The sequence below is a fragment of the Pelophylax lessonae genome (assembly GCF_965119305.1).
Source record: "Pelophylax lessonae genome assembly, chromosome: 2".
Classification (NCBI taxonomy): Eukaryota; Metazoa; Chordata; class Amphibia; order Anura; family Ranidae; genus Pelophylax; species Pelophylax lessonae.
Window position 1 is genome coordinate 49,255,311 of NC_138769.1, and position 17,391 is coordinate 49,272,701.

General features: G+C 42.7%; 1 protein-coding gene across 1 annotated transcript in view; it reads right to left on the reverse strand.

Annotated features, from left to right (window-relative positions):
* Positions 1–17,391, reverse strand: part of DSCAM (DS cell adhesion molecule) — a 779,527-nt gene that overhangs the window by 238,797 nt on the left and 523,339 nt on the right. The window contains exon 21 of the mRNA XM_082245233.1: positions 14,538–14,691. Coding sequence (XP_082101359.1) covers positions 14,538–14,691 — 154 coding nt within the window. The remainder of the gene's footprint in view (positions 1–14,537; positions 14,692–17,391) is intronic.

A 17,391-nucleotide genomic window follows, 5' to 3' on the forward strand; every position in this document is an offset into this window, starting at 1 on the left:
TTTAATAAAACTGTACTTACTGGTAAACTCATCCTATTTAAATATGGGATATCTGCTTAGCGCCTGCCCTTGGCACTACCATTTTGTTCACAAACAGAAACTCACTTAAGGGCTGCTGTAAAACAGTTAGAATAGAAGGCCACCCTGCAGTTTACTTAACTTGATAATAAAATGCCCCTTTCATTAAAATTCACATAATCAGTTAATGAGCTGGACATGTCAGAATTATTTTTTTGTACTTTAAAGAAGAATTTCAGGGAAAAAAATGTGTCCATGCAGTGGGGCTGTGCCCAGACAGCATGGGTTAACTGCTCATTTTTGTCTAGGGGTGAGGAGAATGGAGATTTACTTAACTAATTTGCCAATCCTCTAAGCTCAAGACTGGCCCCTGCAGCTCCTGTCTCCCTCACACACTAGCGGTCCTATGCATGGGCTGTTCCAAAATGCCATCACGCCCAAAGAATGGCTCTGGATGTGAGAACGGCAGGATCAGTCCACCGCTGTTTTCCTGGAGGATCGAAGGATCAGGTAAGTATAGCCTTTCTGTGCACACCTGGACAAAACGACCAGCAATATTAGGCAAGAAGCACATATTAGAACATAAATAAGTATAAATATCTTGCACTAATAACATTTAAATATAAAGCGCTAGTAATGTGACAATAGATAATATTGGTAATGAACTGCTGCAACTTAAAATAAATAAAATCACCAAAATAAGTGTACTAATTCAAATCCTACACCAAGTTGCACATATGGTACATAAGTAAATAGTGGTACACTTAAGCCCCGGAAGATTTTACCCCCTTCCTGACCAGGGCCTATTTTGCGATTCGGCACTGCGTGACTTTAATGGACAATTGTGCGGTCGTGCGACGCTGTACCCAAATGAAATTGATGTCCTTTTTTTCCCACAAATAGAGCTTTCTTTTGGTGGTATTTGATCACCTGTGCGGTTTTTTGATCATGCGTTATAAACAAAAAAAGAGCGTCAATTTTGCAAAAATAACAATATTTTTCAAATTTTTTAAATTGAAATTTCCCCCCCCCCCCCAAAAAAAATGTAAAAATCTAAATTTTTAACTTTTTTGGCCAATTTGTTTTATGCTACATATGTTTGGTAAAAAAAAAAAAAAAAAATCGCAAAAAGCGTATTTTGATTGGTTTGCGCAAAAGTTATCGCGTTTACTAACAAAGGGAAAGATTTTTGTAATTTTTGTTGTTTTATTTTTTAACGCGCAATGGCGGCGATTTTTTTGCGGGACTGCGACATTGCGGCGGACAGATCGGACCCTTGACTGACATTTTTGACACTTTTGGGGTTACCAGTGACATTTCTACAGTAATCAGTGCTATACATATGCACTGTTACTGTAAAATTACACTGGCAGTGAAGGGGGAGGGGTTATGTGTGTCCCTAGGGGCGTGATTCTAACTGTGATTGGCTGTGGCTTGAGGTGTAGGAACAGTGATCAACAGTCTTACATAGTAGAACCATATGATCACTGTTTCTACACAGGGGAGAATGACAGGCGGCTTGTTTACATTAGCCGCCTGCCTTTCTCCCTCTGCACCGACGATTGCCGAGTGACCGGCGGACATCGGGTCCGCCGGTCACACGCGCGGGGGGGTCCGTGACCGCGCGGGAGCGCGCCTCCGGGGGCGTGCGCTCGCTGCCTAGACCCTCACAGGCTAGCGACGTAGTACTACGTCGCTCTGCCTGGGAGGGGCTGACTGCCGACGTAAATAGTCGTGCGGCAGTCGGCAAGTGGTTAAATATCAGAATATCATAACTAAGCATATAAGCAAAGTAAGAATCTGTGAAAAAGTGCATAAGAGCAAAAACTAAAGTGTGAAAATATAAAACATACTGTAAACGTGTACATAAAGTCCCATAAGGTACTCAAAGTGCTCTCACTGCCTAATAGGTAAGCAGGGAGACACGATTAAATGTGTGCACACAGTCCCACAATATGCTTCAAGCACTCTTGTCAACAGCATAAGATCCTGGATGTGATCCTTCCAAACATTCAAGTCTTATATATGCTCTCCAGGTGTGGCTCCCATGGAAGAAACTCCAGTCACCTTCCTACACCACCACCAATGTGCAAACACCACCCGTTAGTTGGATTCTTACCAGAAATGGTTGCCCCCAATTCTCATGGTGTGGGCATAAGCATTTTGGTATAACGGTATCAGTAGTCCTCTCAGGATTAAAGGTAAGCTCAGAGGGTCTTCTTACACACGATTCCCAAGTGGTTTATATGAAAAAGAACATTTCTCTACTCATGTGATACAGTTTTAAAATAAAGGTTTTTAATTAAATAAATCTTCTCCCATTACACTTACACTTTTAATAAATCAAACAGCACATTGGTATAGCCAAAATAGGATATGGAGTGCTCCAGTGGTCCTTACCACTTCCACGCTGGTTTACAGACCATAGACGCCGTCCTCCACTCCTTCCATGAACACTTCCGGTTTGCTGTATAGCCACGCCCCGCCGCGTTTCATCACTTCTGACTTCTTCGCTGGGGAGGTTCAGTTAAATTTTCATGGTGACCATTTGTGGACTGCAGTCTTCAAGTATTTTCACAGATTTTCATTGGAATTTAAGTCTTGGCTCTGACTAGGTCATGCAAGGACATTCACCTTTTTCTTCTTCAACCACTGTGTGCTCATTTTTGCTGTGTGCTTTGGGTCAATGTCATGTTGGAAGGTAAACCTTCTTCCCATTGACAACTTTCTGACAGGGGGCAGCAGATTTTCCTTAAGAATTTGATGGTATTTTGCACCATCCATTGATCCTTCTATTCTGACAAGTGCTTTAGTCCCTGCTGCAGGGAGCCCCCCTATAACAGGATATTACCACCTCCATGCTTTACTGTAGGAATGGTGTTATTTGGATGGTGAGCTATATTGGATTTCCGTTAGACATATCGTTTGGTGTTGAGGCCAAATAATTCAATTTTAGTCTCATCTGACCATAACACCTTTTTCCATGTGGCCTCAGAAATCTTCAAGGTGCATTTTGGCAAAGCTTAGTCCTGACTGCATGTGCCCTTTCTTGAGTGGCTTTTTTCCTGCAACCCTCCCATGCAAGCCACATATGTGGAGAATTTGTGATATTGTTGTCACATGCATACAATGACCACTCTTTGCCATAAATTCTTGCACCTGCTTCAGAGTTGCCGTAGGCCTCTTGGTATCCTCTCTGACCAGTTTTCTCCTGGCTCTTTCATCCAGTTTGGAGTAATGTCCTGATTCAGGGAGGGTCTTTGTTTTACCAAATACCTTCCACTTCTTAATGATAGATTTCACTATGCTTCGAGACATTGATAAAGCCTTTGAATTTTTTATGTATCCATCTCCTGGCTTGTGCCTGTTCACAACTTTATTCCAGAGATCTTTTGACAGTGCCTGGCCACCCATAGTTGATTGTTTGCTTCAGTTGCACTTCCAGGGACTGAAAAGCTCTAAGAAACCTTTTCTGCTCATGCTGAGCTAGTCAAAATGACCACAGCTGATCACAGTTGAAAGTCAAATGGCTTTGTGTGTCATTGAGAAGGTGATTAGCTGCATCTGATTCAGATTAAAAGTAATTTTTAAGAGCAGGGTCATCTTTTTTCCAACTCCGTGATTCTGTTTTTGATTTTTTTGCATTCTTTTCTGACATGTCGAGTGTTATATATTTCACTTGGATGTTATAAGTTGCACTGATTAAATACCGCTGGATAAAACAAAAATGGTGCCTGTCTTCATTTAAGACTGCAAAGCAGCACAATGTGATTATTTTAAAGGGGGCGATTCTTTTCTATATCCACTGTAAATGCAGTACATAATGGTTTTAAAAAATCTGCTAATCAATATTAACATTCAAACCGGCTGCATACCATAATGTGAATGCAGAAATTAGCATCTCTTTTGGGGAATAAAAGAACCAATGGGCCTAAAGTGAACCTTTCCAGAAAAATATGGCATCTCCCAGCCTCTCTCATGCTGGTAGCTTCATTGGATGACTAAATTTGCCCTAGTATGTGTATTGTATGTATGAATGTGAGTTAGGGACCTTAGATTGTAAGCTCCTTGAGGGCGGGGTCTGATGTGAATGCACAATATGTATGTAAAGCGCTGTGTAAATTGACAGCACTATATAAGTACCTGTAATAAATAAATACATTTGCATGGTCCCATCTAGGCAAACAAAGCCTGTTCACATAGGATTAAATATAGAAAATGCCAGATTATTATTTATTTTATTTTTTTGTGACTCACATCTACAAGCAGTCAAGTCCCAAGGGGGCAGAGCTTGAGTTGACATCTCTCCTCGCCGTGAGCAGCTGAAGATGGCAGTGGTTGACATGCATGTTACATTTATTTCTATGTGAGTATTTTATCTTAAACTTGGCTGAATAAACCGGCAATTGGCAATATGACATGTCTATTTGTGTTTTACATGCTGCAAACGAAACGGAGTGACAGTGCACTACTTGATCTGTGGTGGTGAATTCATGAGACTCCTTAAGTGCCTTAGGTTACAGTATATGCTGCTGAGGCTTTTCATGTGATCCATTAGATTGTAAGCTCTTCTGAGCAGGGCCCTCTTAATCCTCTTGTATTTTATTGTATTGTAACTGTACTGTCTCCCTCTAATATTGAAAAGCGCTGCGTAAACTGCTGGCGCTATAGAAATCCTTAATAATAATCCTGGGAACCACAGATGGTTGACTGCTGATATACAGTATATGCTCATTTAAGATCACCTATATTGTGGGGTCTCATCATCTGGTAAGAGACAATTGCAACTGGTGGTGGTGATTTCACTTGGTGGTGTATTCATGCTTGCAAGTTACATTACATATGTATGAATGGTGGTGGAACCATCCTTCACAATATTTACGTTTTATCATCTCAAACACATTGTCAGTGAACTTTTTTGTGAATTATAGCAATCTATTCAGGATCATTTATCCCTTAAGATTAAAGTGGTTGTAAAGTCAGAAGGTTTGTTATCTCCTCGCATTTTATGCATTAAGATAAAAAGCCTTCTGTGTGCAGCAGCCCCCCTAATATTTACCTGAGGTCCTTTTAGGTCCAGCGATGTTGCAGGAATGTCTCAGCTGCCAGGGACTCCCCTCCTCATTGGCTGAGACAGCAGCATAGCGCCATTGGCTCTCATTCCTGTCAATCAAAGTCAGTCATCCAATGAGGAAAGAAAGGGGCGGGGCTGTGCTGCGGCTCCGTGTCTGAATGGACACAGCGAGCTACTTGCTGTGGGGGCATGCAACAGGAGGGAGGGGCCAGAAGAGGAACCCGAGAAGAGGAGGATCCAGGCTGCTCTGTGCAGAAACCCTTTACAGAGGAGGTAAGTAGAACATGTTTGTTATTTTTATCTAAAAAAAACAAGACTTTTCAATCACTTTAATTGTGTCACTTTGTTATACTCTAAATTACTTAGTCGTTATTGTTGCACATTCGATGGTAATTTATAATTTGTTACACTTTTATAAATTTATTTTGTAACAATTTGGATACACAGCACAACAATATATCTAGTAGCGTTTTGTCATACGGGTAGTAATAGGTGTTTTGAGAGTGGCTGTGACATGTTTCATTGCTGTATTGTTTTCTACACAACAACCGCAGATTCATTTTGTTCTCATTCATGATGGACTGAAGGGGGGATAGCCTATGCAAAGGTAATCCAATGAGAAGGGAGTTGCAGTAGTCGAGGCAAGAGTTGAATTAGAAATTGGTGTCATTGGTTAGGAAGGGGCATATTTTGGAGATGTTGCGTAGGTTGAGGCAGCAAGCTTTGAACAGTGATTAAATGTGGGGCTGAAAGGAAAGTTCAGAGTCCAGGATTACACCTAGGACCTGGGCATGGGAGGACAAGTTGATAGTTGTCCTATTGTTCTTCATGGAGAAGTCAGGGTAAGAGGCATGTGGGGGATGAAATATTATGAACTCAGGTTGGGATAGATTGAGCTTGAGGAAGTGGTGTGACATCCAGAATGATATGCCTGTTAGTAAAATAGTGATGCATGAGAAGACTAATGGAGTAAGCTGAGGGGTAGAGAAATAGACTTGGTTGTCATCAGCGTAGGAATGTTATTGGAAGCCATGGGAGGCTATCAAAAGGTATATAGGTGTCCCTCATTCCCACTCCCGAAAGTTGGGAGGTATGCCAAATGCGTGGAGTTTTTTGAGCCAAATGGGGTGGTCAACTATGTCAAAGGCAGTAGAAAGGTCCAGGAGTAGGAGTACAGGATAGTGGTCATTGGTTTTAGTCATTAGTAGATTTTGTTTGTGAGTTTTAGGAGAGCAGCTTCTCTGTTGAGAGCAAAATCCAGACTGAAGGGGGTCAAGAAGGCTGTTCTCAGTCAGATGGTCACTCAGTTGGTTGTAGACCAGATGTTCAAAGAATTTAAAGAAAAGGGGGAGCAAGGAGATTGGGCGTAGATTGTTAAGATTGGAGGGGTCCAATTAGGTCTTTTTAAGTATGAGGGTGACTAGTGCATGTTTTAGAGCAGGGGGGTCAAGCTCAATTTCATCAGGGGCTGCATCAGCATTATGGTTGCCCTCAAAGAGCCGGTTTTATCTGTAAGATTAGATGTCAAGAGCCCCCCACCATCATAAGTCAAGAGTCAGCCACCATTCCTTACATCACAATGCACCCCCTTACCTTGTGCTACTGCCAGGAAGAAGATGTTGGTGGATCTGGGAAGAAGAAAAGTGCAAGTTCTGGAGGAAGACCGGAGGAGGGCTGGAGTCAGCCTACAGATTCTGCTGAATGCTGAGACAAGGTGGTGTTGTGGTTGCACCGAGAGGTGCAGAATCTGTAGAAGGAGTTCTACCCTCCTCTCTGCTGGGGGGGGGGGGGGCAAAGACGAGCCTTTCTGCAGCAACACAGAGAAGCACAGGTTCTGGCAAAGGAGGTCTGTCCTCCCGGCTGCCGACTACTAAGCCAAGGTGGGAGCAGAGACAAGGGGGGTGCCGCAACTGCAGAAGAGGTGTGAGGGCCACATGAAATGGCCTGGGGGGCCGCATTCGGCCCGCGGGCCTTGTGTTTGACACCTGTGTTTTAGAGAGTTGGGGAAAATGCCAAAAGACAGGAAGAGATTGAAGATGTGAGTTAGAGAGTGTAAGATAGAGCCAGAGGGTGACCAGAGTATTTGCAAAGGAAACAGGGTCCAGGAGGCAGGTGGTTAGGTGGGCTTAGAAGAAAAGTTTAGCTGATCGCCCTGTAATCTATTTGTTATGAAATTATTTCTTGCTGTGTTTTTCTGTCTACTTGTAATGTCCTCCATGTGCTCCCTAACCTCCTTTCCCCCCTCACATCCGTTTTTTGGGATGAGCAGTACACTTTAGTCATGATCATGTCACTGCTCTATGCACACTACACATCCAATAGTCCATGTTCTATTGTCCCTCTCAGGAGCAAGCATGGGGGTGGCTACATTCATAAATTTAGTAGTACCACGGAGAAGGAACATAGCACCCTCTAACAGAAAGCAAAATCACAGCAAAAAATAAAAAATAAATAAAAATGTGGAGAAGTGGAGGAGGCCGAGGGCAATGGAAGGTACTTTTTTGAGGTAAAGTTAAGTTCAGTCAAACACTAACTATACATAAATCTACTCCAAGCCCCGTTCTAAGCCTATTCTATCTACCCTGTGAAAGGAAAGATCTGTATACTTGCCTATGCTGAGGGCACTCTGGTTTGGTCACATGATTGGGTCCCAGTGCTGGCTTCAGTGTAGAGGAGGGATGCCAATACTGGTTGCCCCACAGTAAGCCTATAGGTGATGTGATCACCCAGGCTCTGTAGCAATTGCCCAAAATCTCTCCTCTACACTGAAGCTGGTGCTGGGACCCGATCATGTGACAAGACCTGGGTGCCCTCAGCATAGGTAAGTATACATATGTTTCCTTTACAGAATAGATAGAATAAGGGTGGGAGTAGATTTAAATATAGTCAGTGTTTGACTAAGCTTTAACCTCAATACATCTTTCAATAAAATTCTTTTTTTTTTTAGAGTTGAGTCACTTTAAGGGATCTATGTATAAAACATTTATTGGACAAATGTCATGCGCTTTCGTGCATGCCGCACTAATTCTGCCCATAATTTCTCTAATAGAGTAATCTCCAAAATCATCAGCTCTGTCTAGTGGCCAAAACATTGCACAGTTTTCTGATATACCTCAAGAAAAAATATACTGCATTTTGGCCACTAGATGGAGCGCAGATTCCAGGGAATAGAGTATTCTCTGGAATCGCCAGCTCCATCTAGTGGCCAAAATACGGTATAGCTCTTCTCTGTTATAGACTTTACAGCCAGAGTTTGTGCAGCATGCATGAATGCGCCTGACATTCGTCCAATGAATGCTTTATAAATAGACCCCTTAATGTGTTGCAGAGCTATGGTAGCCAAATTATTAAAAAGTGCCACGTTAAACTCATGTACGATACTGCAATGAACTGGTGTGAACTGGCCTTAAGTTACAGATTTAATAACTCATTTATTGTAATTCATATTTTTTGGGTCTTGTTAAAACACGTTTAGGCCCAACATTTCATAAGACCGCATATATTAAAAATGAAATAGAGAGAGAAAGAACACTGAACTTCCCTTCTACACACGCCCTGAGGAAATGAACGGAGGGAGTTAAATAACACAGTCTGGGTTCCTAGGCAAATGTAGGCTCGCATGCCAACTCCGCAAGCGTGAGAAACATGGAAATTGACAAGCTGCGTCAAGGCGACCAGGCAAAACTATTTTAATGTAAAACTAACAATTTTATTCACGGCACATTACCACCTCAGCAGATAGCTATATCTTAAATAGTACCATTTTCGGAATGCCACTCAGCCTGAGAAAAGGGAACATTAAAAGATGTTCTTCATCGATAAGCAGCTACTGAAATTTCTCATAAAGCTCTGGGGAGAACACCATGGAAGTTAATTGATGTAACATCTGGGACTTGGACGATTTAAGAGGCTTTTGAAGTTAACTATGCTGGGGACATGCTTTTTCCTGTCTATACAGCCGTCATCTATATAAGGCCTGAAGAGTCAAGAGGTGGCCAAAATTAAAGTCTATCTAAACCTAAAAGCAAAAACATAAAATGCTGCAGCGGTATTACCAGTCCTTAGTGGTGGTTGCATTCATTTTCTGTTCTCAGGTCTTTTTTCCCCTTTAGGGGCTCATTCACACTTGCTTTGACTTTAACACATTAAAGCGCCTACTGCTTTACCATGCTTTTTGTTATGTGTTTTTGATGCTTCTATGATGCTTTTTGCAGCTTTATTGAAGCTTGGCATGTGTTTTATTTTTCTATTTGTTTTAAAGGGCCCCAGTAGAACCTAGGCTCAGTAGCAACCCGACACAGCAGATCCCCAAGTCATTAGTACCCCTGTTTAGCATATCCCCAGCTTATTTGAACCCTCATTCAGCAGATCCCCTGCACAGTAGTACCCCTAGCTCTGCTGATCCCCTGCTAAGTAGTAACTCCCAGCTCTGTTGATCCCCCACTCAGTAGTAACTCCCAGCTCTGCTGATCCCCCACTCAGTAGTAACTCCCAGCTCTGCTGATCCCCTACTTACTAGTACCCCTTGCTCTGCTGATCTCCCCACTCAGTAGTAACCCCCAGCTCTGCTGATCCCCCAGTCAGTAGTAACTACCAGCTATATTGATCCTCTGATCCTCATCACTCTCTGGTCCCCACTCACCTCCTGCTAAAGTTTTACCACCTCCACACCATGTGTGACATCTGTTAGTTTCTCTCTCTCCGGTCCCCCAGCCCTGCTGATCCCCAAACTCAGTAGTAACCCCCAGCTCTGCTGATCCTCTGATTTGCGGATCCTCCTCGTCTATGGTCCCTGCTCACCTCCCGCTATATTGCTCCCACCTCCACACCATGTGTGATATCTGTTAGTTTCTCCTGCTCCGGCTCCCCATCCTCTGCTGATCCACTGCCGCTCAATCCTCTTTCTCTGGTCCCTGCTCACATTCGGCTACAGCGTTCCCATTCTGCACACGTGTGCTGTCTGCTAGTTGCTCTGTTCCAGTCCAGACCCTGCTCACCTTCCTGCTTCTCCACGTTGCACACCAGATGTGACATCTGCACCAAACACTTCCGGAATATATACACATGAACTGGAAGTGACTGCTGATGATGTCTTTCCGGTTCATTTGTTGATTTCCCAGTGCATCCTGGGATATCTCATACCTGCTATAGCTCCAAAAAAAAGTGAAGCTGACTCTGAATAAAAGCCCCTCAAAAGCTGCGGGTGTATTGTCAAACTTTTATGGAGGAATTAGAGATGCTTAAAAGTAAACAGTTTTTTAAGAGAAGCAAAGCAAACAAAACTTGTGAACAGGACTGTAAGGTAACCATTGTAGTTAGTGACCGGTGCTTTGATTGGCATTTAAAATGCTTTAAAAAATTATGCCCAATGCCATGTTTTGAAGCAAGTGTAAATGAGCCCTTATTGTCTCCAGAAGATCCTTCCTATGGTGACAACACTCACTCGCTCACCATACTGTATCTGTGGAGGAGCGGTGTTTTACAACCTAGAACAGGACTACAAAACACCTCCCAAGCTCCCCATCACTATTATATTGTGAGGAGTTGTTTTGTAGATTACAGAAGAAAACTGATAACATTGTTATGTTTTTATTAACATTGCTGATAACAGATATCAGTTCAGCTCACAGGAAGTGACAAGGATACAGGATTTGTTGCAAGAGATCAACAGGTATCTTCTGTACTTGCAGAAAATGTACTTATTCTTAAAAAAAAAAAAAAATCTAATGAACCCACCCCATCTGAGTGGTAAGTTTCAATACCTGAAATGTTTGTTCTTGATTTTAGATATACTGTAAGGTCCCAGTCAGTCGTCACATATACTGGAACTGTATTATTTGCTAAAGGATTTGCACAGCCAGATCCTATAGATTACACTGCAGTTAAAGGAAACCTACCATAAAATAAACATGCGGGGATACCACTGTTGATCTCTTCTTATAAAAAATGCTAGTTGCCTAGTGCTTGTGAAGACAATTGTGTTTGTCCATTTAGGATAGAGTAGGGAAGTTTTAGAACCTTTTTTATTTTATTTTTTTATTTTTTATTGCTGTCTGGATCCTATATAGGGACGTTCACCCCCTCTAATTCTCTTAGTAATGGGGAACAGAAGAAGGGGCAATCTGTAATTCAGAGCTGTCAATGGTTCAAGAACAACTTCAAACGAAAACACCTGTTTACCCTCCAAAAAGGAATTATTTTACTTTGAAGATATTTTCACTTACTTCCCACAATGCAATGCAGGATAACCTCCCTGATGGTAAAATTACTTTGGATACCCTTTAGAGTAAACCTGTGCCCAAACAATGCACACTAAAAAATTACATACGTTGAGCAAGCAGGAAACTGACTTTTAAACAGCCCTCATTAACCTTTGTAACTAAATGCATTGAGGAAAAAATGGGATTTTTGACTTACTGTAAAATCCATTTCTCTGATGTTCATTGACAGACACAGCTCCTATCATTCTTGACCATTGGGTTATATTGCCCTCCACAGGAGTAGGACACTAGGCAGAAAGAACTTCTGGCTACACCCATGGGCAGTCCCAGGGGGTATACTTCTTCTTCCTGCTATAGTCACTCAGTTTTGTTACAAGCAGTGTCAGGAGAATTATAACTCCACAGAGGGATGGGTGCTGTGTCTGTGAATGAACATCAGGGAAATGGATTTTAGGGTAAGTCAAAAATCCCATTTTCTCTTACATTCATTGACGGACACAGCTTCTGTCATTCTTGACCATTGGGACGTCACAAAGCAGTGTTAAACATGACAGGTGGGAAACAGCAAAAACATTCCCAGGGAAGAACAGTAGCCAACCAGGCAACAGAGGCTCAACCAAAACAACTGGAGCCCACCTGAAAAAAACAATACACCCTCAAAGAGGATCAGGTCATCTTAAACAGCAGCCTTCAAAACCTTGCGGCCAAAAGAAGCATCTGCCAACATGCCAACATGCACACAAAAAGTGTGCAGCGACGACCAGGTGGCCGTCTTGCAGACATGCGTCATCGACGCCTGATGACGGAAAGCCCAGGAGGCACTAAGCACCCTAGTAGAGTGCGCCTTGACAGGGAAAGGAGGAACCTGACCCCTGATGTAACAGGCCTGAACCACAGCCTGCCTGATCCATCTGGAAAATGGTCGCAGAGGAAATGGACAACCCTTTGCGAGGTCCATCCGTGGGCACAAATAAATAGAGTCTGACTTCCTGAAAGACTCCGTAGCTGGCAGGTACACCCTAATTGTCCGGACCACATCCAAGGCAATTTGCTTTGAATGTTTAGGCCTGGGACACAGGGAAGGCAACACAATATCTTCATTCAAATTTAGGAAGGAATGATGGACAGGGGCGAAGCACCACCTTATACTTGCGAATCACCAGATAAGGTGAGTGATAGGATAACTCTGCCAGTTCCGACACCCTGCACACAGAGGTGATAGCCACCAAAAAGGCCACCTTCTGAGACAGTGTAAGCGGGGGAATCTCCCTGATATTTTTACAGGGAGGCTTCTGTAGAGCTGAAAGCACCAAATTAAAATCCCAAGGTGGCAACGGAGCCCGCGCTGGAGGAACCAAATGTCAAAAACCCTGAAGAAAAGTACGCACCAGGGAGTGTGTGGCCAAAGGTCGTTGGAAAAAGACCACCAAGGCAGATACTTGGCCCTTGATGGTACTCATGGTCAATTTCTGTTCAACCTCCCATTGAAGGAAGGTTAAGATCTGAGCCACAATTCTCTTTAGCGACAATTCTGTCAAAATAGGCGGGGAAAGGAAACACCTTTGCCGCTCTGGATGGCTTGTGAGTGCCACAGGGTACCTGCGCATCTGTTGCAGCTTCAGCTGCATCCTCCATCTTCAGGGTCTCACGCAAAGATACAATCAGTGCAACTACCAGCGCCTGCCTTTTTGTGCGCGGTCGCAGACGTGGAGGAATCATCCTCACTATTAGAGGATTCCAGGCGCGTGGTCACAGACCCAGAAGGGTGACCCATGTCCACAGTGGCCAAATCAGATTCAGGATCTCATGAGACAGATGAGGCAGGGGAAGGCGGGGGGCACTTTTTGCTAGCGCATCGCCCGCAAGCCACCTCCACCCAGGACACAAGGGATTCCAGGACCGCCGTCAGTGCAGTGGATGGGTGGTTGGGACCCAGAGAGCCTCACAGTCTAAGAGAGGGGATCAGGTGGTGAAACATGCTCCAAAGACTCCATGAGTCACCATGGGGACTCCACAAAAAAGTGTAACACCCTGCTAAGGGAAAACCCCCACAGTGCTGGCAGCACCACCCGGTCGCCAAGCACAAGGCACAGAGCGATCCTCAGGAAAGAGGGTGAGGATCCCACCAGGCACCTGCAAGCACCAGGAGAATCTGCACTACACATGCGGCAATCAGGAAACCAAATGATCCAGGAGTCAGCACCAGGGCATAAGGATGGGCTACCATTGCCGAAATCGCTGCCCATAGGGCTTCACTGTCATGGCCACCGCTATTTGCGATGGCAAACCCCAAGAAAATGGCGCCGAACTACACAAACATGGCCGCCATGTATAGGAATACACCGGCTACAACATATAATAAACCATTTGCTGACTGCTCACAGTACTTTTACTGTGGGTGGCCAGCACAGACAAGCTGCATCACGTACATGTACATCATCCATCCTGTTGCAGGTTAGGGGCACGCAGCGCGTCATATGATCACAATGCTAACATGCAATCCTAACAGCTGTGTTTCCCATGCTGTGATTGGCCCAGGTACCATGTGATAGCAAATCTAAATCTAGGCCAATCATTAACAGTTAACTTTAAACTGATAACCTGTAAAGGTCCTCAAAGCATTACCTATGGAAATCTTTGGATTTTATAGATTTGGGGCACAAAATTTGAAGGCTTGACATGTTGATCATCTATTTTCACTTGATGCAAGTTCATCTTTTATATTTTTCCAAAATAAGGGTTTTATAAACACTTATGCAAATTCATGAGGCATACAAAACTGCAACTGCCCTCGTTTTATTCCCCATGCCTTTTGTTTTCAGAAAATATATAATTATTTAGGGATTTAAAGTAATTTTCTAGAAAAAAAATGCTGATTTTACCATGTGTATGAAAAACTTTAAAAAATGCCCTGGTAGACAAATACTTAAACCGTACCTATTGCTTTGCCCTGCATGGACAAACTGCAGGTTCGCTTTTTGAAGAAAAAAAAAAGGAAAAAAGGAAAAAAATGGCTTACGTCGTCATTCACTTTGAATACTCTATGCTCATTGTTATCCACTTACTGTACTATACTACACAGCTGAGTACTGTCCGTGATTCTTTTTTAAAAATTTTCACTAACAGTTAAAATTAACACTGCTACAATCACCGTAAGCATATATTATTCTAATATCATGTTATATGAAAAAGACTCAACAATAAAACCACAATGTGAATGTTACCTTTAGCCACAGGTTCAACAGTAATGATGTCACTGCTATTGCCTCTTCCTGCAGAAGTCACGGCTACCACCCACACACTGTACAGTCTGTTCCGGCTCAGGTTTGGTATTCGGTAGAAAAAGGTGTCCGGAGCAGCTTCAAATTCACTGATCACCTGAAAGATGGGAGATTAGTGTTCACTTCTTTGTGCACATTCACCTCAAATAGTAGTAAGGCTGCTAAAAAACACAATTGGGTCAGAAACATTGCTGACATTATTGGGTCCCTTTTTATAAAGGGCTTCTGCACCAGTAGTGTTTATGTTTGAAGAAATGTCAAGATAAATTTAATTATTATGTAGAAATAAATACGTGGAATTCTGGTAATGATAGAATGAGACCCCCTTCAGGATAAGGAATTCCCATGAAGCATCAGAGATTGAGTAGACTATACACTTTAGGATACGGCTTACACTATAGCATCAGAGATAGAGTAGAGTAGACTTTCACCTTTATGATATGGGTTCCCCATATAGTGTCAAAGAGTTGGAGTAGACTCTACCCTTTAGAATAAAGGGTTCCCATGCAGCATCAGAGATAAAGTAGACAATCCCATTTAGCACATGGGGTTCCCATGTAGCATCAAAGATATAGTAGACTCTCCCCTTTAGAATGGTTTCCATTTTGTGTCAGACGTTGCTATATTGCATGTGCTACTAGATTTTGAATTATCTAGATGAGCAAGTGTAGCCTATGCACGACAACAGGGTCTGAGGGCTCAAACTCATTACAGAACATGAGTTAAGGGCATGTAATACATTTTTAAAATTTGTGCTGCACCACACTGTGTTATTAACATGTATTGTAGTGCATTTTTCATACTCTGCACTGCATAACTACTACTATGTGCTGCAGTGTGACCTCACCTCCCCGACTCTCTAACTCATCTAATCAGAGAATGTTTTGCATTGAGATAATGCAAAGTGATGTATTAATGGTGCCCATGCCAAGCAGGCAACCTCCTGTGTTCAGAATGCAAGAGGGAAGCTGCTCGGCACATGACCCGAATGTTAGTGGGGATCACCGCAGCAGTGCCTACTGCAGTTATTTCCAGCTTCTAGAGCAGTGGTTCTCAACTCCTCTAACAGGCCAGGTTTGCAGGATAACTGAAATACATCACAGGTGATATAGTTTGCTGCTCAGTGATTGCAGTATTCTAGTCTGCATCTCCCCAAGGTAATACCTAAAATCTGGCATGTTAGTGAGTCCTGAGGACAGAAGGCGAGAACCACAGTTCTAAAGGGATCCCACAGGTATGGTATATGCAAAGCTACATGGATCCAAGCTTGACCAATGTAACAATATCCATACCTGTAATTCTTTTTTAATGTATTTTATTCTGCCATCGGTATACCCTTTCAGTGTAAGATGACCGAGAACTTCCTCCAGACCACATCAAATTAGCTTTAGAAGAAATGCCAGAGGTTAGACTAGTTGTAACGCCTTGTCCATTTTGTCTAACCAATGAGTACTTTGGTGGGCAACCCTTTTTAGCATAAGTCAGTTTCCAAAAGATAACCCAATGCATCTCTCTAAGTCATTCTCCAACAGTAGGTGGAAATGGAAAAACCCCATTTTCTGGCTATCAACTTCCTAGAAACAAACAACTCTGTTAAGAGCACCTAAAGCACCCTTTCAAAACAAGGGTCCCTACAAAGGTTGCTAGAGGTTCCTTCAGCCAAGGGCAATTTCTGTCACTCAGATAAGTCTCCACTGACACCAATAATAGTTTTAGCTAGATTAAGATTCTTCCCATTGACCACAAATGTAAGGAGCATCCTTACCACTGACCACCAATGTAAGGAGCATCTTAACACTGACTACCAATGTAAGGAGCATCTTACCATTGACCATCACACTATTGTAAAGTGAGCTGTATAATAGGAATTATTGTTAGGGCTTCCTTGGAACCAGAAAGAGTTCCTCTACTTTAAAAGGTTGAGAGAGGCTAATCTATTTATTGATCTAGGTTCTATATAATCCAATAAACATGTAATAAGAGTGTATTACAAAGAAGAAGCAAACACTATATTCATATCAGACTGTGTTAGACCGAGCCAGCACTTAAATAGTTTGGGGCATCTCAATATGAGGTGTAGCACGTTTCCCAGGTTCCTTTTACATTTTGCACAGTTGGAGTCACTATGTAAGCCTACGCTATGTAAATATACAATTTAATATTATTTAAAATTACCTTTCCACTTCAATCAACTTGATGGTATTTTCAAACTATACCTAAAAAGATATCCAAATGTTGCTGAATTTTGCAAGAAGTGCAAGCACACTGTGAGTTAAGTCCAATTACGTGCATGTCATCTCCGGGACTTATCTCTATTAACCTATATGTGACCTGTTTATTGCAATCCCAGAGGACACACTCTGGAAGTTATCTTCCTAGAGCACAATAATCCTGTAGGATGTGAATAATAATGAAAAGTCTGTGAGGCAGACACCTCATTAGACTTAACTCATGGTAGGCCTGTAGTTTTCACAAAGTAGCTGAATTACTGGAATTTAGCTTTAGAACTCCCCCATCCAAACTTTCTTGGTACAGACCCTCCTGTTCAGAAACCAGTTTGAAAAACAGAAAAAACAGATGGTAGGGATCTGCCAAAATGTGTGCTAAAACTCTTGCAATCTCTGGTGCCAAACCTGAGGCTCTTTAATTCTTGTTAGGTGGCCCTTGACTCAAAGCAGCCAGTGGTGGGAAGCTGCAATGGCAGTGATCTCTAAGGCTGGCCATACAGGGATTCCCCCCATCCACACAATTGAGGGGGATGGAGGAACCCTCCCTGCTGTGCTATTGTATTCTGACA